This window comes from Merops nubicus, unplaced genomic scaffold (assembly GCF_000691845.1).
Source record: "Merops nubicus isolate BGI_N331 unplaced genomic scaffold, ASM69184v1 scaffold15275, whole genome shotgun sequence".
Taxonomy (NCBI): Eukaryota; Metazoa; Chordata; class Aves; order Coraciiformes; family Meropidae; genus Merops; species Merops nubicus.
In genome coordinates, this window is record NW_008607736.1 from 28,674 (window position 1) to 50,777 (window position 22,104).

The 22,104-nt window shown below is 40.5% G+C and overlaps 1 protein-coding gene across 1 annotated transcript in view; it reads right to left on the minus strand.

Moving 5' to 3' along the window:
• Positions 1-22,104, minus strand: part of ADARB2 (adenosine deaminase, RNA-specific, B2 (non-functional)) — a gene marked incomplete at its 5' end in the record, with an annotated part of 79,593 nt that overhangs the window by 23,418 nt on the left and 34,071 nt on the right. Inside the window, one exon of the mRNA XM_008940051.1 lies at positions 14,799-14,913. Within this exon, the coding sequence (XP_008938299.1) occupies positions 14,799-14,913 (115 nt within the window). The remainder of the gene's footprint in view (positions 1-14,798; positions 14,914-22,104) is intronic.

The following is a 22,104-nucleotide window of genomic DNA, read 5'->3' on the forward strand; positions in this document are numbered from 1 at the left end:
CAAAGAGTGTTGGGCTGTGTTTGAGAGCTGAACACAACAATTGTGTGTAGGCAAACATGTACAGTACAGTTAGTCAGACTGCTGGAGCTGGCATGGTTGCACCCATGTAGCGTCCACTGAGGTGACTTTGGTGGCCTGCCTAACCTCTGACTGCTGCTGCAAGGAAGTAGGGATGAACAGGAAGTTCTGCACCCTCCTCATGCATCAGTGGAAACTCAGTGGAAACAGATGTCCACATTTGAGCAACTGAATCAAGCCCTCAAATTCTGATGAGTCAGTGATGAAGACAGGCCTGAGGCTGCAAGTACCCGTAGGAGAAATGGAAACCATCTCACTGTGAGACATGGTAATGCTCTTTCTATTATGTTACTTTAGCTGCATAAAAGCTTTAGGAATTATTTTTTCTTACACTGAAGCCTCCTGAGTGGCAGAAAAAAACAAACTGCAGAGAGTTTTTGGGTTGGGAACACTATGACTGGGGTCACGGTCTTTCAAGGTCCATTGGTGTGATATGAGAAAACATATGAATGGAGAAGGAAACTAGGAATCTATATTTTAAACATAAAGGGCTAATGCTGTCAGTGATGCCCCAGTTAGTAAATAGGACCAATAATACTTCATAATCTCCACACAGCAGTACTGGTGGATGACATGCTATATCACTGTTGCCATGCTTAATGTATGTAATAGCAAATGATACCAAAATTATGTCATGCTTATATCAATATGATAGCTACATCAGTAGTCAAAAAGGTTCAGTAGTATTGTGGCATTGCAGCATTGTGATGTGTGTGGGAGGTGTCAGTATTGTGAAAAATTCTGTTTATCACACCCAAGCCCCTGGTGTGACAGTCTCATACAGAAGTTGTTATAGGTACTAGTGACAAAGTACATGTCATTGCATGCCTGTGTCAGAATTTTATTCTCTATTTGTCACTATAAATGTGGCCCTAAAAAGTGTTTGGGACTATGTCTTAAAAAAACAAAACCAAAATCCCCTGGCAATTTAGAATATCTAAGAACTAAAGGTGGGAGCACATGAAAGAAGCCAGTGGAGAAATGGAGAAATGCAATTCCAAAACATTTGTATTTATTCCAGTTTTATTACTAGCTAAAAAGTTGAGGTGTTCAAATGGCTGCTTCCCTAAAAAACAAGCTATTTATGCTCTCTCTGTACGTACAAATTGCTTTGATGTCACTTTGCTTTGGGATCACTGTTTTCACGAGAAAAATAATAGGTGTCTTACATCAGATGTGTCCATCTAGTTAACTGTTCTTTAACATTTACTAATACCAAACATTTCATGAGGCACTGCCTGCAACAGAGGTGTTTGAGCCCCACTCATAAGTCCAAAAGTAGCATATACTTTCCTGAACAGTGTATAGTATTTTCCTTGGTTGGGAGGTCCGTGATAAGAATAAGACATTTTTTGATTTAATTTTATTTATTTACCAATGTGGACAGAGTCTTATTTTCCTCAGCACAGCAGAATTACACCAGGAGGCAATTCCCTGGTTTAGAAATCCATGAGCCTCTCTGCCCATGTGTGAGAACCTCGGTCAATACTCCTTCTCAGGGCAGTGAGACCAGCTGCTTCCTTCTCCTTACATTAGCATAGCCTTAATTTGCCTCCCCACTTCCCCCTTCACCTCACAGTCAAAACACCAGGCTCTGCAAATACAGAACAAACCACCTGGGGAAGCTGTCCTGCTCTCCTGCTCCCCAGAAGCTACACCTTACCCCTCCCAGCCAGTCCAGTACGTGGTGTGATGCCTTTCATTACCTCAAACATTTTATCCACAAATAAGCTTTACTCTTTCTCTCTTTTAGTATGAGTGCAAGATGATGAATGCACTGAGGGTTTTCCGTGAGGTCTGGTTTTATTCACAAATGAAACAGAAAGGCACCCAATGGCTACTGATGCAGCAATAATATGAATCCCCCTGATGTTTGCTATCACAATGTCCACCTGTACAGTAATGGCAAGTGTGCTTGAGGTGTTCATTTTTGGGTGAATTAACTCCATATATTTGCATTCGGTGATACGGGGCCCTTGTAGGTAGTCACGTGTGGACACAGCCTGGGGTGTCTGCCAGTCCTGGCAGGGTGCATGTGTTTGCAGAACATCTCTTAGATGTTGCCTGGGGCCGGAGGCAATGGTTTCTGAAAATTTGCAGAACCAGTCTGAGTGTTAAACATTAAACAACTCCATGTATTTTCCATTTGCAGTGACAGAAAATAATCCATGTTCCTCCATGCCCAGAAATACCCAAGAGTCTTGCTTCACTACCATGGCACTCGGAACACTGGTGTACATGACTTATGCATTAGCTCTGAAGTATTTCCACCTCACTGGGGAGCCAAAGGGGGAAAGTGATCTGTGCCCAAGGCAGCACTGCTCAGTGCTGCACGGGAGGGCCCCCAGCATGATAAGAAATACTTCCAGCAACCTGACAGTTGCCGGATGTCTTCAGGAGCATATATGCTAACAGATTGTCCTCTTGCATGCCTTGTTTTGTACGTACATAGAGTTAGAGGTCTCTCCCCTGTTAGATGCTTGATGTTATTTCCAGTTAACATAGGAGGAATATGTCTCTGAGAATAAGACGTGATTCCTAGCTGATGAAGGGAAATTTTAACATTGACTGATCACACTGGCATTTTAGGCAGCATTTCCAACTCTTGAGCCTAGATGCTTGCTTCAGTGATTCAGAATTAATGGGCACTTTTGTACAATTGTCTATTTTGCATAAAAAATAGTCATTGCTAACTCACGTTATTAATGCTTATTTCCTATTTTATTGTGGCTGAAGAATACTTCAATTTTCTCAAGTGATTTCTATTTATAAATGTCAAGGTAAGCTCCTAAACATTGATTGATTTAACCTCAGAGACATGGAAGGTCTAGGCCGAGCAAACCATCAAGTTGTGCCTAGGAAGCTACAGCATTGGGTGTGGCAAATCCTGAATTAGCAGTAGCCTGGCACCACCAGCCATATGTCACCTTCTCTGCTTCGGGGTGTAGAGCAGGGTATGATCCTAGATGAGGATTGCTGTTGGCAAGACTCGTGTTCTTACTAAGTAGACCCAATCTCAGATGAAAGACCCAGGAATCTAACTGTGTTCAGGTCATTTGACAAACAAGAAGAAATGAGCTACATTATTATGACCTTAACTCCTGACCCACTGATTGTCAGAGTTCATGAGGCATTTCTTTCCCTCGCCGCCTTCTGCAAAGTAGTGTTTGAGGAGACATTAGGTTAAAAGTAACTAGTGAGCGATTTATAACAGGCACCTGCATTAGGTTTCTATTATTTGCCTAAAGACTCCTAATAGTTTTCAATTTGAAAAGGAAATGGAGCAGGGGAAAGGAAATTGGAGAGCTGTGTCAGCATACTGGCTGGTTTCTGGCTAGTGCTGTGTTCATGGGGACAGCTGGGAGAGTGGGAAGGGAATTTGCCGCATTTAATTTCCAAAAATTCTGCCACTTAATTAGTTGCATTATAGGACAGAAATGTACTCATAAACGACACACCGTCTTTGATCATGGATTCAGTCTAATGATCTGGTGAGGTAACGAGTCTTTCTGGTGCCCTGCTGAAAGCCTGAGCCCCACCCTGGGGTCTAGTAGGCAGGGTCTCCTCTCACAGCCAGGCAGGGGGGACCTCGACCCTCCTAATGTTCATTTTTTATATGTCAGTGATAGTTCAGACTTTCATGTCTTAGATGAGTTGTTGAAAAGAAAATGGGCTTTATTATAAGCCATTTTCAGTTTGCTGATGCCAGCAGTGGGATTAATTTCAGTTATTCTGGATAACCAGAGTTTAGATGTCTATAGCTGTGCTAATTGCTGTAGACTCTCTTTACAGCCAGAGGAGAGGAACTTTCCCGGGAGGTGATTCATCTGGCCTGTTTTAGATATTTGCTTTTGGATCGTCTGCATTACACCTCAGTATTGCCAGCTTCTCTTCAAGAACTCTGAATACCTGTAGACAGCCAGCAGAAGAATAGCTTTTTACACTGTAGACAAATGTTTTAAGATCTCCCTGTTACAACTAACCAAATACCATGTGCAAATCAAAATTCCCCAAATAGTAAGATGGCAAGCAGAGTAAATGTAGTGCCTTTAAAATTTTGTTTAAACTTTTGGAGTGTTGTTTTTTTTTTTTTTTCACCCACAACAATTAAGGGTAATTTTTTTATTTGTAGTATTTGTAATTTTTTAATATATTTGTGGATAGTCATATTGCCTTGAGCTAGGCTATGACATGCATAAAGCAAACAATGCTGTCTTCCCTAAACATCATCTCCCAAAACATCAGTCCTGCAGACACAGAGCTTGCAACAGGAATGATTCAGAGAGATGCTGACAAGAGACAGTATGCAAGAAAAAATATGAAGGTTTACTCAGATAAGTTGGATATGGAGAACAGGCTGACACCTTATAGACTACAGTTATGAGCTGTGCTTTTAAGTCAGTCGTGGCCATAAATGCAAACTGTCTACATCCATCTGCTTGGAGACACAGCTCTACCAATAAACTCAGAAAGTTGTGGCTAGTCTAGTCAATGATGTTTCTACTGACTTTAATAGTTACTCCTAGTGCACTATGATCATTAGGACCTTCTGTAATACAAAATTTGTAGCCCTGCATATTTATGGGTTGGAAAAGGAGAACCAAAATCACTAGGTAGTTGCGAGAGGTGTTGGCTGTTACATGCAATCAGAAAACTGAATCACACTGGCTATATATCAGAGAACTGTGAAATTCAGTGAGCTTAATTCAGGATGGAGTTTGCAACTGCTAATGCCAGCATACAACTGGGATCACACTTTGGCTTCTCAGCAGCTGGTGCAACACATAAACACCAGTCAGTATGCGAGCATTTTATTTTGCTGTATGTTTTATACCCTGCTAGTGGTAACAAAATCTATCTTCTTTTTCAACATGACACCATGAAGACAATTCACTACTTGGAATATATTAATTTTAAATTAGAAAAAATAATCAGAAAAATCAGGTTTGATTAATTAAAAAAACCCTACCTCTTTTACTGGGTTGGAGACAACTGACACAAAATCCTATGCAGTAAAAAGGAAACCCAGAAATAATGATAGTGTAACATCAGCCCTTGTGAATAATTCATGGGATACAATTTCATGTTATTTTAAATGGTGCTGCTTCTCTCTCTGATAAGCAATAATTTAATGTTCTTTCTTTACCTTTTTTAACAAATCAGTCAAAAGGATTGTCTTTTTATCTGCAAAAAGAGTGTATTTGGAATAATTTTCACGCGACTTAATAGAGCTCTGATCACAGAATCACAGAGGAGGTGTTTTGGTTTTTTTTTTTTTTTTTTTTTAATACCCTCATAGCAGAATAAGTTCAGGTTTCCATTTCAGGTTTGTTTAAGGAAATAAAATTTCTTGGTCCTACTGACAAGTCCCACATTATTGTCTGTTATCTGCTTCCCTGGCAGCTCTACTGCATCCTCAGAATGGCTTTAATTTTGTAATAAGAGATAGTCAAGACATTAAAGGGCAGTGATGCTGGAAAAGCTGCCTGTGTGGACATGCTGCGGGCAGAGTCCTGCACCTCACTGTCCCCAGGCAGGTCCCCAAGCCCGTGCAGAACCCTGTGGGCTGTGCTTGCCACTCTGGGGGTGGGCAATAGGTATATATGGGTTGGGAATATGTGGCCATAAGAGAAGAATTCTTTACAGCAGACATGATTAACAGCATCCATATAGCCATTAACAGGATGCATTTATGTGCCAGCCATAAAGGCTGCTGCAGCTCATTTTTCTCTCCATTTTCTACTGTACCAGTGGTGATGATTCTGATCATTCCAGTGACAAACAGGAACCTGGGACTTCAGTGAGCACCCTGGCTGTATCCCACAGCTTGCAACTGGGTGTCCTGAGGCGCAGCCCTGAGGTGGATGGGAGCAGCTGATGTGAAGAAGTGGCTCACCAAAAAATTCATAAGGAAGAAGCATGTTAAGGGCTTATGAAACGTAGTAGCAGAAGTCTGAACAAAAGGCAAACACATAGCTAGCAAATATTGGGAATAAAGAATTTGTTAGCAGTGAGATTAAAGATATTTGGGGGTATAACTGGAAAGTAGTCTTTGAACTGTTGGAGTTGTGCAGGGATTTCTTTTCCTGATGTCAGACTGTGGGTTATGTGAAAGTGAATATATTGTATTTCTGTGGAAAGAGAAGGTGTAGAGGGACCTTCTCAGAGCCTCAGATTTTCTTCCTTTATTCATGCATTGGGTAATCTGGCCTCTGACTGTTCTGCCTAGGGAAGGTTATTCTCTGCAGTGCTCTTCATCTTCATCAGTGAATGAGGAGGGACAGAGGCACAGTCCTCTCTGCCCTGATCTCTGATCCTTCTGTGCTGGAAGCAAGAGCCAGGGTATTGTCTGAGAGTGGCTGTGGCTCTCCTTTCACAGCTAGGCACAGTAAACTTCCCCCGGTACCATGGGGCATTTCTTTGTGAAGAAATTCCAAATTCAGTTCCTCCAGAAGAAAAAATCCCTTTCTGACACAAGCCAGTTTTGAACTGTTTAACCATATCTCTGGATGCTTGAAAAAGGACTCTCGCACTAATCCATTTTGCAAGAAAGTTCCTGTGTGGGTCTTTCCAGTAAGGCTCATTTAAGAGGAAGATTTCCCATCCCAGGAAAGAATGGAAAGGAAGCTGCCGAAGTGGAGGTGAATCAGAAAACAGGGGCAAAGCTGCTGAGGGCTGCAGAGTACAGTGACCCTGCAGGAAAGAGTACAAAAATTAAATATATAAACCTTTGCTAAGTGACACCTATGACGATACTGTAAGTGCTTCCAAGTATCTAAGGGGTACAAACCCCAAGGAGAGAGGTGGGCACTAAATTTAAAGCAGTACAACTGAGGACCTGGGATGAGATCACAGAAAATAGGAGTCAAGCTGAATAACTGGTGAGAGTTATTAACAGTGAGATCCAACAGACTAGAATGGTCTCCCCATGTAGTGCTGAGAGCCCCATTGCTAATTGATTCATTTAAATCTAGACTGGAAAAAAGCACTCGGGAATGCACCGTGGGGAACAATCTTGTGCATGCAGGGAAATGGACTGGATGACTTAGTGGTCCTTCCCAGTTCTAATTTCTATGGTCCATTTCTCTCCTCCCCTTAGTGGATGGAAAGGATGAAATCCTATCAGCTTTGCTTCTCAGGAATGTAGAAGGAGACAGTGATGTGCTTGCAAGCACTAGAGTCCTTTTCTCAATGTGGGATTTGGAAATCTGTAGGGGGAGGAGGGACAATCAGCCTGGGCCCTAGCATGTCTCATCCCCATACCAAATCCATGCAGGATTTTTAAAAAAACCCTATTTTTAGTCTAAATTGATAGTGGCAGAATCAATGTTATTTGAAGGTCCTTTATATTCCTGTGATTTGAACAGTTTTTCTCCTCAGGAACAGAGCTGTGTAGCGGCTTACAATTAATTTTTGATTTCAAAGGAGAACTGAACTGTACTTCTCCTGCCAGGTCCTGAGATCAGATATCTGGGTTTCCCTAGTGCATGTTATGCCACCTATATCTGAGCATTAAGTAAATTGACAGTCTTGTATGCTAGTGAGATCCTTAACTGCAGTGAGAAAGGATAAAATCCTGAATGTGGCTTTTGGTAGATAGATAAGTACAGGAAGAACTTTTTGTTTTTCTGTATGTATACTTGCATTTAAAAGGTTTTCCTGTGCATTTTACTAGGTCAGTGAAGCAATGGTTGATGTCACTAAATGTTTAATCACCCAAGAATCTTCTGGATTTAGGATGAGATGTACTCTTTGTATTGAGACCTGGACAACTTCCAGTTTAGCTCATCACAGAGCAGAATGAAAGTCTGAACTTTCCAGCTTCTTGCTTCTCACACCTAGGGACAGAAAAAGAAGTGCCTATTTTTCATTTCCATGTTTTATGTTATTATATCCATCCTTGTGGCCAATGAGCCAGGCCTTGCCTGCATCCTGGTCTTGAGAGGTGTCAGTTACTACCAAATTCAGAAATATTCTTTAAACTGCAAGAACCAAAACCAGCATGACAGTAAATGATCTGGGATAACAGTGTTTACTCAGTATCTGAGAAGAGCTAGCTGCTCTAAAATGGAAACCAGAGCAACCGGTGGGCACAGCAGGGAAGAAGATGTTTGCTGCTGGAGCTGCTCAGAAGACGCTGGTGAGATGTGCTGGAAGACACCAGAGCTTCTGCAGCAGGTGGAAAATGTGGGCTCAGTTCCCTTCCCAAGTTGGGGGATTCTCCCATGGGAAATTTGGGTCATTTTGCATGGGAAAACTGCTGATAGGAGAGGGGTGTTTTCCCCTCTTCTTGAAGAACCGGTGCTACCAAACAGCTAGGAGGACAGAGCTAGGTCAGACAATAACAGCCAGGAGAGGCTGTGCACTGTGCTGGTTAGGGTGCTCACCTCTAAAAGTGAAGCTGTGGTTCTGTACTTATTCCCAGCTGGGGCATGCATTTTACCTTCTTTACTCTTAAATATATAACCTGGCCTGGAGGGACAACCTTGAACCTGTTTTTCCCCGTTCTATGCAGGGCTTCAAGGCTGTGTCCCATCTCATATTTTCTGTTTTTAAGTCATGTATCTTCAACTATTTTCTGTTCCTTAGCACTGATTTAACAGAAAAGATGAAGAAACACTCAACGTTGTTCTTGTAGGGGGAGTACTTGCAGTGGCATGCCTAAACTCATATTTTAAAAGAAGTGATGAATCTGATGGAGTCACAGTTTTAACTGCAAAACCTCAGACATCCTTGGAGCTGGGATTTGGAAACCTAAATCTGTTTGGCTGCACGAATCCTAGTCTGCCCATCATAGCTCCACATTACAAAATTCAGGAACAGAGCTGCAGCTATGGAAAAGGAATGCTCTTATGGAGTTCAAAATTATTTAGTGAGATTCTGAAGGTTACTGGTTTAAGGTTTATAACCACAGAAAAATAGATTTGTGAGAAAGAGTGATATATATGGTTTCTGATTACATAGCTATTTACCTATTTAAAAATATATTGAGAAAACCTGTCATCTGGTGGTGATGTGTCAACCTGGGCACATATAAGCAGTAGATAATGTATCCAAGAATGTCAGATGACTTTGTGCCATGTCTTTAAGAGCATCAGGAAACAGAAGGTGAAGAGGTCGCATGAGATTTTCAAAAGCATGTCAGCAGTTTGGGCACCTAATTTTGATTTTGGGAATTTAAGTCTCACTGAAATTCTGAATCTCACTGGGACCAGGCTTTTAGCATCCATCTAACCATGCAAATGGCACCTGAGGGCCTAAATTACTTCTGTCACTCTCTTTTTAAAGGGATCTGCCCTGGGCACTAAGCTGTAAATTATTCACAGTTCTGCTAACTGGCTTGGCTACCTGAATCAAAACTGAGATAGATCAGATTGATACTCTACAAAGGGCCTGAATTTTACTACTTTACCACTTTCCTATTTAAACTAAGGATCAGAAATCAATTTGCCATCAATATTCCTGATTGTACTTAGACATCAGGCTTTATGACTTAATGTGACTGTAAAAATCCACGGAGACATATTGTCAGCTGCATTTTTTTTTCTGTTATTCCACTTAGCAATGATTAAGATCCGTTCCATGAGATACAGATGATAATTATCCATCTTTTATCACAGCATGAAATTGCTATTTAGGGCTCTTTTGTCCAGTTCATCTTTATTTCATACAAGATAACAGAGAAGACCTCCTAGTTTGCTTTTAACATCAAAATGATTGTCAGCCTAAAAAAAATATGAGAGAACTGAAGTGAGAAATCAACTCATAACCTTTTACTATGAATTATATGCTCCTGTGAAAAGGACTGAACTTTCTTAATTCTTCATTTTTAACAGAAAGCATGACAAAAGTTCCTATCAGTATTTAAACTGATAAGATTTGTCAAATGCAAATGGGAAAATAGCGTTTAAATAGCAGTCTCATTTTGTCTGTAATGACTATGGGAAGGTATCTTTGCAAAGAACACCTTAGTAATAATAGATCACCTCTGCAGTGAGTGACAGGAGTTCTTTGCTGTGTCCAATGATTTCAGACACCTTATTGTGGCCTTCCAGTACCTTAAGGGGGCCTACAAGAAAGCTGGGGAGGGACTTTTTAGGATATCGGGTAGTGATAGGACTAGGGGGAATGGAGCAAAGAAGTAGGGAGATACAGATTAGACATTAGGATGAAGTTCTTCACCATGTGGGTGGTGAGACACTGGAAAAGGTTGTCCAGGGAGGTGGTGGAAGCCCCATACCTGGAAGTTTTTAAGGCCAGGCTGGATGGAGCTCTGAGCAACCTGATTTAGTGGGAGATGTCCCTGCCTATGGCATGCGGGTTGGAACTAGATGATCTTCCAGGTCCCTTCCAACCCTGACAATTCTATGATTCTCCTTGGTGACCCCTGCACTAGCAAAGCCAGCTGCCCTGCCCGGTGACCCGTGGTGGGACCATGCTCTTCATCGAGCCCTGCAAGAGCTGTTTTCTCACCAGTGGCTCCTTGGCCTCCTGTCACCTGATAATATGTGACTTTGCATTAGGGATGGAGGTATGTGAGAGTGCTGCAGTTTTGGATTTATTGCCCTGTATTAGAAAGTATTAGTTTGTTTGCCCTTGATTTTTCCCAATTCTATCTACTGTCCTAATAATAATGATAATAATAGAAATAATTCTTCCTGCAAACTTTTCAAGAAAAAGTTGCAGTAGAACAGAGGGTCAAAATAAGATGTCCCAGTCACACCCAAGAGACCATCACATAGGAAGAGAGTGAGCTGGTAGGTTACCCTAATCTGTGACAGCAAGTAACAGTATGTCCAGCTATAGTTGGACACCCTGAAACAAAATACTGGTTGATTCTGGCCAACAACCACACACACTCCCAGTCTCTTGCTCACTCACCTCTCCTGTGGGATTGACAGAAAATAGAAGGAAGGCAAGAATTCTCTTATGGACTGAGATAATGACAGTTCACAGTTGCTTGGCAAGAAAGCTGCCATAAACCCAAACGTGTCCCCGTTACCCTTCTTTCATTGACCTTTTGTTGCTGAGCATGATGTCATATGTTATGGAATAACCCCTTTATCAGCCAGTGACAGCTGCCCTGGCTGTGTCCCCTCCCAGCCTCTTGTCCACCCTCAGCCTACTTGCTGGGAATAAGGATGGGAGAGAAAATGTTGACACATTGCACGCACTGTCCAGCAGTAGCCAAAACATCGGTGTTAACAACTGTGTTTTAGACACCAATGCAAAACATTATGGGGAAAGTTAAGTCTCTGCATCACATGCCTTAGATATGCACGTTCTGAGGTTTGTGTCTGATACGATGTTATCTGGACTGTCTTTTCCACAGAGAGATGATGTTCTTAATTTACCATATGTGAATCCATCATATCTTCAGAGAAGTCAGAAATATTGAAGGTAGTCAGTATCATATTAATACTGTGCTACAGAAACAAGTATAATTACTGTTCTACTTGAAGGGACTCTGTGGGAATATGGCTTGCTGTATGTGGAAGATTTGAATGCAATGCCTCACTTGTTAAACAATTTTTCCTAGAGTCAATGAAACAATTTTTGATAGAACAATATGCTCTGAATGTGTTTAAGGAAAATTAGAATGTGTTAGAGGGCAGATTTCAAATACATTATAATTGGAGAACTATTAAATAATTTACTTCAACTGTTCAGTCTTTTGAAATGTTTAGTTCAAAAACTGTTATGTTAGTTTAAAAATTATATTTAATTATTGTAATACCTCAGATAACATCACATCAGCTGGTATTTAGTGTGATAATTTGCTCCTACCTAGGCAGATTTTTTCAAGGTTGTCTTGATGTCTACTAATCAAATATTCTGAAAACTTACTTTCACAAAAATGCATCAAGATTTTAACTTTTCATCACAATTGAGACTAAAGCATATCTAAATGCGTTGGCCTGCCTGTTTTTTCTGACTAGCAATTTATTACTGTGGAACATTCATAGTCAGTCAATAACATAATTTTCTACATTTTTTTTTCTTTCTCATACTTAGGAATTCGCCCTTGGTGCTACAGCATAAGTCAATTACAGTGCCCAAAAGTAACTCTCTTTGGTTTCCCTGGGAAACTGAAATGGCAGAAAAAAATGTCAGAGTTCAGGAAAAGAAAACCAATCTAGCACACTTCTGTTTCATCTGTAGAGATTTTGTATTATCTTAACAGCAGTTATCAGAGAATCACATTGTGCTCTTTATCGGCTTTGTCTGAAAACTGTAAAAGCACAGATAAATCTGTTTCTAGTCAGGATGACATTAAATTGAAATGAAGGTAAAAACAAATTAATTTTTGTCTGTTATAGGTGTGTGGGTGCCAAATGCACCAAGACACTATCAGATTTATTTTTGTTAAATCTCATTAGTAAATTCCTTGCAGAGATCTAAGTCTTTTTCTGCCAATACTATGTTAAAACCACAGGAAATTGGTACTTATTGGAGTGTTTTTTGTGGAAAACCTGTCTATGCCATCTTTGAACAGAGTATGTCAAGATCCTTGCTACCTCTGGGAATAATGGTGAGGAACAAACTACAAAACTACAACTTCAGTACAGAAAATGACACAAATGACAAATTTCAAATCCAAAAATGGATTTGTGCTGTAAAGACCTCAGATTTTCCTGGAAAATGTACCAAGATAAGGTTGTTTCTAGCCTTGCATCTTCTGTGAGTCCCTTCATATCTGTGAGTTTCTTTTCTAGACTCCACAAAACCAGTAAGATATTGACAAATTGCATGGCTGAGAGATTGAAGGAATTCATAAAAGCGAATTCAGAATTAAAAAAGAAACCTTGACGAAAATGGTTTGTGAGCATAAATAAAATTATACTTTGCCTTAATCCTGACTAAGATGAAATATGAATTAAAACCCCCACTAAAGGTATAAGACTAAAAAAAAAAAAAAGTCAGGAGGACACTTTCACCCTTTTTGCAAAGATGCGAAGCAGACAGCCTGAACTGCCCAGCAAGGCTAGCAGGGTTCTGCATGTGCCCCTTCCCACCTCAGCACTGCCTGCACTCAGCAGCCACAATTTTGGAAGTTATGACTCCTTTAGGTGACTTCTCTTCTGATATGGTATGGGGTTTATAACTGCTTCTTTGGTCATATAACATGGCTGCATTTGATCCGTTATGTTTCCTAAAACACATCTAGGCCTGGGCTAAAGAATGCAGGAGTAGTACCTTGGCAAGGTAGAATGGGATGAAACTCTTACACACAGAATACACACTGAGTGTAAGAAAAAGTGAACAGGGACACTGGGTAAAGCCTCTCCTCAAGACGTGGTTAAAGCAACAATTCACGGTTCCTATAACAGCTTCTTATAAAAGGCATATTTAAACATTCTTCCTTGTGGTCCTGCCTGGAGAAAGCTCCTGGAAATAAATTATGATATTTTGTTTAAATCTGATGAGTGCCACAGTCAGGAAATCTGACTATGACAAGGCAGCTGTATGCTAGGTCTAGTCTAGTCTTTTTTTTTTTCTTGGTACTGAATATGTCTCCTGTTGTCTACAGGACTTATAAACCACGTTTTGTGTTTGCACAACACTGTCTGCACAGCATTTAAAAAATGGAAGACGCGTCCATTATTCCAGATCCTAAAGTAATATAAAAAATAACTAAACAAAGCAAATTAAGCAAAGTGATGACAAATTTGGCTAAGGAGCAATTCTGTTTCAAACAGAAGTCTAAAAGACTTTTAGGCCAGCTTCTCTACTTTCAGGAGTGATTTGCTTACTCTTTACATTAGAAAGGAGGAGAATAAGTTACTCTGCTCAGAACTTTTAGCTGTATTTAAGTTGTGTGGTTGGAAAAGATCCAGAAGATAATCCCATCTCCATCCTGCTGCCTTGCAATATTCACAACTGTCCCTACTGAATCTAGCTGACGTAATTGTTGAAAGGAAGGAGTAAGGCAAGCCTGGATGAATTATACATGCCTTTCCCCTCTGAGCTTATCCTCTGCTTTCTAAACTCAATCCACTACTCCATGTGTCTGAGTGAGAATGAAGTCTATAGCAGCATTTCCACTGCTGACATCCTCATAAATACTGAGATGTCCCAGCTGAGATGTGCTCACAAAGAAAGACAGACTGTCTGTGCAACAGTTTCATCAAAGGGCTAAAGACTTCTGTACAGTATGTGTCCACCAGTTAAGTCTTAACAGGAGTGAATATCAAATTTTGGCCCTTATGATAAGTATTTCCCATAGTTAGAGCAGAGCAGAATTAAAGGTATGCATGCTCTGGGTTTGTTTCTTTTGTTTGGAAAGGAAAAGGAATGAGATTTACTTTTCTTGTCAGTCTAAACCAAGGTTTATGGTAGCCTTGTATAAAAAAACCTTGGCATTCTCCAGTCTAAAAAATCAATTAATAAATAATACAACTTTTTATTGATAATTAGCACACTACGTATTAGGATTTCCCCCCTACCTATTAGGAAATGTAAAATCAGAGAAGTCTGTTGTTTTGTCCTGTAAACAAAGCAATGTAAGGACATATTTATGAATAAATCTTTACCTCTGTTGCAAATATTTTTTGCATGAACTTACCTGAGGTGTAAATATTTAATATTTCTTTTCTCTGCATTACTATTTATTTTTCTGTGTGGGAGTAAAGGCATCCTTCAATACTGTGGACCAGCTAAATAATGTATTACTTCGTCATGAAAAATGCCAGAGGAAAATAAATGAGAGGATATCTTACCTTTGGTCATCACAATGCCTGCAAGAGTTTTGTGGCGTGCATGCATGGAAGTGAAGTTGTCTGTCAGCTCCTGGAACTTCTGTGCAACCATTTGGTACACAGAGTCGGCAAAATCCTGAAAGACACAGTGAGAAAGAATTTTTTCACTTCTTTGATTGAGGAACCTGGGTATTTCTGCATATTAGTCACCTGCTGTCAAGTGCTGAGAGGTCTTTTTCAGAATTTGACATCACCCTCCTGAGCAAAGATAAAAGGAGTATCTCTGTTGACTACCAACATCACTCTCAGAAATGGCCAAATTAACTGAATTAAAGCTAGGGACCCCTATTGACCTGGATTAGTGGTAAAGGGAGAAGACTGCAAGGCTGACATTTTTTCAGCCTCCTGGATGTTGGTCCAGGATCAGTTCACAGCAAATTTGTTGGCCCTTAAAGCATTTTATTGTAATGAGATGAAGAGGGTGATGCATGTCCCACCAAACCACTTATTACCACGAGCCCACTTAAAATTTCCATTAGCCCACTGAAGCCTGAGAGCTGAGGCCTCACTTGTAGGTAAGGACCATCTAATTCTGCACTCAAGGTGAGTTTTTAATGACTCACAGCTACCGAGGAAAAACGATCTGCACAGGAATCAAAGGAAGGGGAACCTCTGCTTGCACAACCTGCCAAAGGTATTGCTAGCACAAGTTCACTGGTGTGCAGTAGTGCTGAGGGACTGGTCTGCCAGGTCTCTTCTGAGCATGACAGCTTTGTTGAAAGGTCAAATTTTCTCCTTAACTGGGCTCTAGAGTCTGTATGGTCTGAACCTTCAGGTCTGAGCGAGTCCAGTCACCAGGGAGAGCCTTTGGAAGTCAGTTACTGAAGGCAAGAAGGGTAAAGGGTCTAAAAAGTGAATTCTGCAGGCTGTGTATGGATGAATGTGAAGCTATACCATCCCTGGTGTTCCTGAGAACACTTGGACCATTTCCCTGCTGCAATACTTCGTATCTTTTCATTTACTTAATTGCTGCACTTTGTTTGGCACAGTCTTTCAAGCATACATTAGAGATAAATCAGAGGAATGTTCTTTGTGAACATGAGTTGTTAAAGTGCTTTGCAAGTCTGAACATAAAAAAATAAGATCCAAAGGGTTGGTTGGTTTTCTTTTTTTTGCTCTATGATTTCTTGTGGGGAAAACAAGCTGTACCTACAAATCCTTCTGGGAGCAGTTTCTGAGGACTGGAGCTTACTCTGGGTGCTAACAGGGGACCTACTGGCACCCTGTACTCTGGTTAACCCCAAGTGATTGTGCCTTTGCTAGGAAAAGTGGCTTGACCAAGCAATAATTACAGTTTTTCTCCCAGTGTTGGGCTAAGCCACCTGGGGGGAGGTCCTGGTAAAACAGGTCCCCTTGAATTCTCTTTAAGTGGGTTTGTGACACATGCAAAGGGGGGAAGAGCCTGATATTTAGCCTCCCTCACCCTGAAAGATCCACAGGCATGCAGAAATAAGGAAATGTATTTAATATCATATACATTTTTTTTTCTCCTGAAACTGTTAACAGTGCTGAAAACATGCTAGCGAAAACACAGTATTTTAAATTGGGAGAACATACAGCTATTTTTCAGAGGAAAGCAGATTCTAATTCACAAATATTATCAGTGACACTACTACCACTGAGAGTTTCTGCAGGCTGCACACCATATGTTTCTACAGTTTGTTGTAGAAAGTCAGCTTAATTTTTAAATGTTATGGCAAATAGAAAAAATCTAATTAAATAAAACACAACAACAATTATGCAACACCCTTTTCATAAAACCTGGAATAATTTTTCCATGTACAATCCTTGTAAGTGATTGCAATTTGCTCAAATACATAAAGGATAGGATTTCTTTGACAGAGTAATTTTTCTTTGTTTTGCTAAATGCAGCTTTCGGAGGTATTGCTCTGGGAACAAACCATTTTCCTGAGAAGACAGTTTAATATAACATGGAATAAAATACTCTGGCTTGTTGCAAAAGAAGGAAAGAGGCACATAAACCCTTTCTGGGAGATGCATACAAAATTATGTACTAGAATTAGATGAAAACTAAGAAAAATTACCAAGAACAGTTTGACAGTTCCTAAATGGAATTTCGCTTTGACTGCGTTTGTACCTCTTCTAATCTAATTGTCCACAGGCACTACGTGAGCAAGGTATTGCTCATACAGTGTTTCTAAAGGAAGATTTTTGGGTCAATTCTCGTTTGTCAAGCATCAAGGCACCCTTGTGATATAAATGCAATTATAGTCATTTTACAGATGAATGAGTGAAGGCACTAAAAGGGTGAGGGACTGGTCCAGGGGAATAGCACGGAGCTGGGCAGAGCCAGGTGTTCTGATTTCCTGATGCTCTGGCTAAGTGCTCAGTGCTGGAACAGTGCCTGTCTTTCATAATATGAAAGTTTGTTTCTAAACTTCTTTTCCCTACTGAAGAGTGACTTCATCCATAACGGAAAACTGAAGTGTATTTGAAGGACTGATAGAACTGGGTCCCATATGATGGACTGAAAATCTGATCAGCTTTATTTACACTAGAAAGAAAGAAAAAAAATAGAGTATCTCAGTAAAACTATCTACACCATCATTTAAAAAATGAATCAAACAAGAAATTTCATTTCCTGAAGTACTGCAGTCCAATCCATGCCTACATTTCCAGCATACCCTCCAAATCTGCATCCCAGGGCATTTTGCACTCATTAAGAGTTAATTAGCTCAGAGGCACATACAATTCCTAAAAGAATCATTTTAAAAATGCTAAATAGAACAAATAACTTTTAACTTTGGATTTAGAAATCCCCACAGTCAGAGCTTTCTTTACTTCATTTGGCAGTAGGTTCCAAAGCCAGAGAGCAAAGAGACTCACTAAAGGCAAAATAACGACATGACTTCAGATAACATTTAGGGCCGATAAGGAATTCAGCATTCACTGATCTCAAGGAGTAACCTGGGACATTAAAGAACAGCAAATCCATTAAATGTGAAGCCTCTTAGCTAAAATAAGTCAGGCGAGTATTTTTTGTCTTCAATCCGTTGCCTAAAAAGATGCCAGTGAAATTAATAGAAGCAAAGGAGTGGTATAAATGAATACATATAGGATGCAGGAAAAACAAACAGAAAGATGGCTAAGATGTCTAAAGTGTCTAATCTAGGAGTCATTTATGGCTATCATGTTGCTCCAAGTTTCCAAATGAATATCCCAAAGTACAATGGAAAGGAGGAAAAGGAACAGTCTGTTTTTGCAGATGGAGAAAAATACGAAGTCAAGAGATGTCTGGCTCAGCCCTGCAAGGGATTTGATACCCTGAGGATTGATGCATGCAACGTAGAATAATTGCAGGGCCTTGAATAATCCACCCTTGAAAGCTGGCCTGGTGGCAGAGCTGGGCATGGAGTTAGTTTCCTGACCTACATCCCTAAGTTATAAGATGTGGCCTCTCTAACACACACCAGAGCAGCTTTTTGGCCTGATCCATTCATATGCACTGAAGTCAGTGACAGCATTTCTGCCTATATAGTCTTTAGACTGGATTTCAATGTTTTTACACAGACAAAACTGGTTGCAAATGTATCTAATGCATACACTTCAGAACCCTAGATTTAATTCCAGAGATCTTCTTGCTTCACTATTAAACAATAATAATAAAATGCTAAAAGATACGTATCCAGATGATCATTCCTGAGAGGATATAAACCAGAAGAATCCAACTACTTATGGCCATTTTGAGCCTTGTTGAACTTTTGGAGTATAGGCTGGACTATGTTATCTGCCATCAGAAATAACTTAAAAAACATACACAAAAAGAACCATTCTTTTGTTATTCCCTATTATCAAAACAATGAATGACAGAAAAGTTGTGTTTGGTGATACCACATTTTTTACTGCTAGATATGAATGAAAATAAAAGTCTCCATCTGGAGTAAATACAAGAGCCAAATACGTCTTGGCAGCTTCTGCACGAATATCAGGTTATAGTTGGAAAAGGGAAAATTTCAGAAGATGGGCAAAAAAGAAGAGTAGAAGCTTTCCTTGTGAAAGAAAAATTCAGTGCAATTAATAGAGGTGGATGCAATTCCATCTATCACATAATGGCAGAGAAATGGCAGCTTGAGGCAGGGGAACAGGGCAGAAGAAAATAAAGATTCCAGTGGATGTATGCCCAACCCAAAGAAGTGTCAGACAAGGCCCAACTAGCAAGTTCCAAGAACACCCCTGCCCTGGCCAGGGAGGGTGAGCTCAGCCACACTGGCTTTGCTGGCATATTGTGAGGAAAAAATTTGACTCTGGGGGGAAAAAAAAATGACTTTCCAAGTATTGAGTTTCTTTCAAATCCCCTTCTTTGGTTTGCCTCTATCAAAATCTTAGCCTTCACAGGTCCTCACTTAGATTTTTTTCTGTATAAAGAGTAGTCATCTCACAGACTTTCTGAGATCAAAAATTTCCTCAGTCTTACTAATACAGTGAGTGCTATAAGGCAAATAAGTCCACTAGACCCATGTTGAGGGACAAATCTCAGTTCCACTCAAACCATGCACATTGCCTAAATGACTACTGTTAGTGGTGGTAGCCTGTTACTTGTTCAGTTGCCTGGCAGAAGAAAGGCAAAAGAAAAAACTTTTGCCTGTGAATAGCCTGAGATCCTGCAGTGATCTCACTTAGTGAGCTATATTTTAACATATACAAGGAGTCTGGAAAAATGAAAAATAGATGTCATTACTATTAAAACTGCACTGTGTTGTCTAAGGTATTCATCGTTCCTTGATTACCATATCAAATTACTTTTGTTATTCACTAAGGAAAATCAAACTTTAGATCATACCACTACAGAGCCAAAAACTTTTAGTCATTTCTCAGCACTAATATTTCAAATGGTATAAATAATTAAATGTGTTCAAGTTTGCAATGGGAGTCTTCAGGGTAAAACTGACATTCAACAGGAGTAGTAAGGATATTAAAATCAATAGATTATAAAGGAGAAAGCCTTTAGTAAACATTTTCTATTGAAATCCTATCTTAGGGTTTATAGGGTTGAAATATCAAAAAGGTTAGATTTGCATATGGATGGGAAGAAATATTCTGCTATACAGATATCACCAAGGGCTCTGTTTCTCCTGTCTCCCAAGTACTTTATCACCCAGAATTACTGACATTTGAGGGGCTAAACGTTGAACACAATGAGCGGGGATCGGGCTGAATTAAGTTCACAACTCCCTTCACAGGTAAAGGGAGAGAGACACCCAGTTCTTTTGACTGGCCGTGCGAAACACGCGCTCATTGATGGTGGAAGTTTGTTTTTTTTCCTTCAGGGAAATCTCACTGTCTAAATGGGAGGGAAGGAAAATGAAGCACAGAGAATATTGAAGTGCTGCTTCTGGTCAGGGTGTGTAGCAAACTGCTACACAACACACTTTTTCCCAGGCTTGTAAATAAGTTTGCTGTAGCTAGTTGGAGATTCATCGCTAAGTGATTGCACCCTCAAGCCAATGAATTAGTCAGGCTCTTCCTAGGTACTACATCAACTTCAAGACACAGCCTTGAGAAGAGAAATAGCTGAGGATCGTGGGCTGCCCTCCACCATCAGTCTTCCAGCACCAGTTAAACATCAGGAGCTCCCCCTGCATGGTGGAAAGGGCTGAACAAGGACCCAGAGGAACAGATAGGCAGAGGTAACCTGCAGAACGAAGGAGGGCAGTGGGTTGCAGGCTGAGTTCATTCCTTGCCCTGCTTCCTGGCAGCCTCAATGCAAACCACTTGCTTTGCCATGAGTCCCACCTCTCCAGAGGTAAAATGGGATGATTTTTGCCCGCCTCTCAAGGGAACTGTGAGGCAAATGGCATCAACAGTGGTAAGACTCTTCAGGCAGGGTCATGCAAGGACTTCTGCAGCCAGATTTGAGGCTGTAGTCCACAGCCCGTCATAATTCAGCCTTCCTTCAGTGTGCACAGGCATTTACAGAGTATTAATCAAAGAACAAGGCACTGCCAGGGAATTCATTGTGGTTCTTTCCTTGAGATGTGCAGTAATTATTTCTCTCTGATCATAAGTCCTACAGTATTGATCATTATGTCTGGTTTTGGCTTATCCCTCAAGGCCAGTGTATATGGGCTTTTTTTTATCTTAGATGGACGTGGTTTTATTTTGTCTGGCTATATATTTTCATTTCAGCTGACTGAGTTCGTATATCCTGTGCACATCCTGATTCAGAGAGGTCTTCTCATTCATGCTTCTCAGAGGGGATTGAGTGTGCGCTGTGCAGGCAGCAGCTGGGTACACATTCCCACACTGAGCTTCTAATGAAAACTCCAATAACACACTTATAACACTGAATATCCTCACTGTTTTCTTATCCAGATTGATGGGGAAGATCAACTGCTTTTATTGATTCAGTCAAAAGAATCACTTTCATCCCCCCCACCCCCATCTGTTCATAATCCTTATGCAAATGTTTTAGCTGTATATGATGCTGAGCCACCACGATGAATTTCTTATTTCTGTAATCATCAAATGCCCCGAGTTTGCTCTGCATTCGTGAAGGCTCCTCAGTGGCTTGGCTGACCTTGCCTGACTTGGCCAACTCATCCAGACTGTGCAAAGGAGTCCTGGGCTCAGAGTGATTATTTGCTGGCTACTTCCCTCTCTTCCCCTCACCCCAGCTGGAGGTTGATTGGTCTGCTAACTTCCCAGGTCCCATAAAACATATTTGCCTCTGTGTCATTGCTTATATCATTAGTGGTCATTTGCTAACAGCACTGCGCTGGCTGCTGTATGAAGCAGACTTTGGAGATAGATAGTCTCTGTATGGCAGACAGAAGAAAGAACCCAGAACAGAAAATTTCTTCTCCCACCTGGAGAAGAAGTTGGGAAGAGAAGAAGACAAGAAAAAGCTACTCTTTTTTTGGGTTTCCAAGTAAACCTCGGGCTTAATGAAAATGATGGCCACCTCCTGTGCTGGATCTAGGAGGATACAGCATGCACAGAGAAATTAAGACAATGGTGGAATGGGAAGGTTAGTTAAGGTCCATCTTTGGTGAATCTCAACACCTTTATTCCTGGGTGGTTTCCTTTTTTAGATTTGACCATATTCTAATGAGTGTCAGGTCTGCTAAAAAACATCAGATTTTGATGAATTGTACATGTATCCAGAATCTGCTCCAGTAATGACTAAAGACTGAAGCAGATTTCTCATTTGTGATGTTACTTGAGAGGCTAAATGCAAGTCCTCCACTGCATCTGAAATTTTTTTTATTAGGGAAAACAAAAGTCTACCAGTAAACTTTCTTTTAAA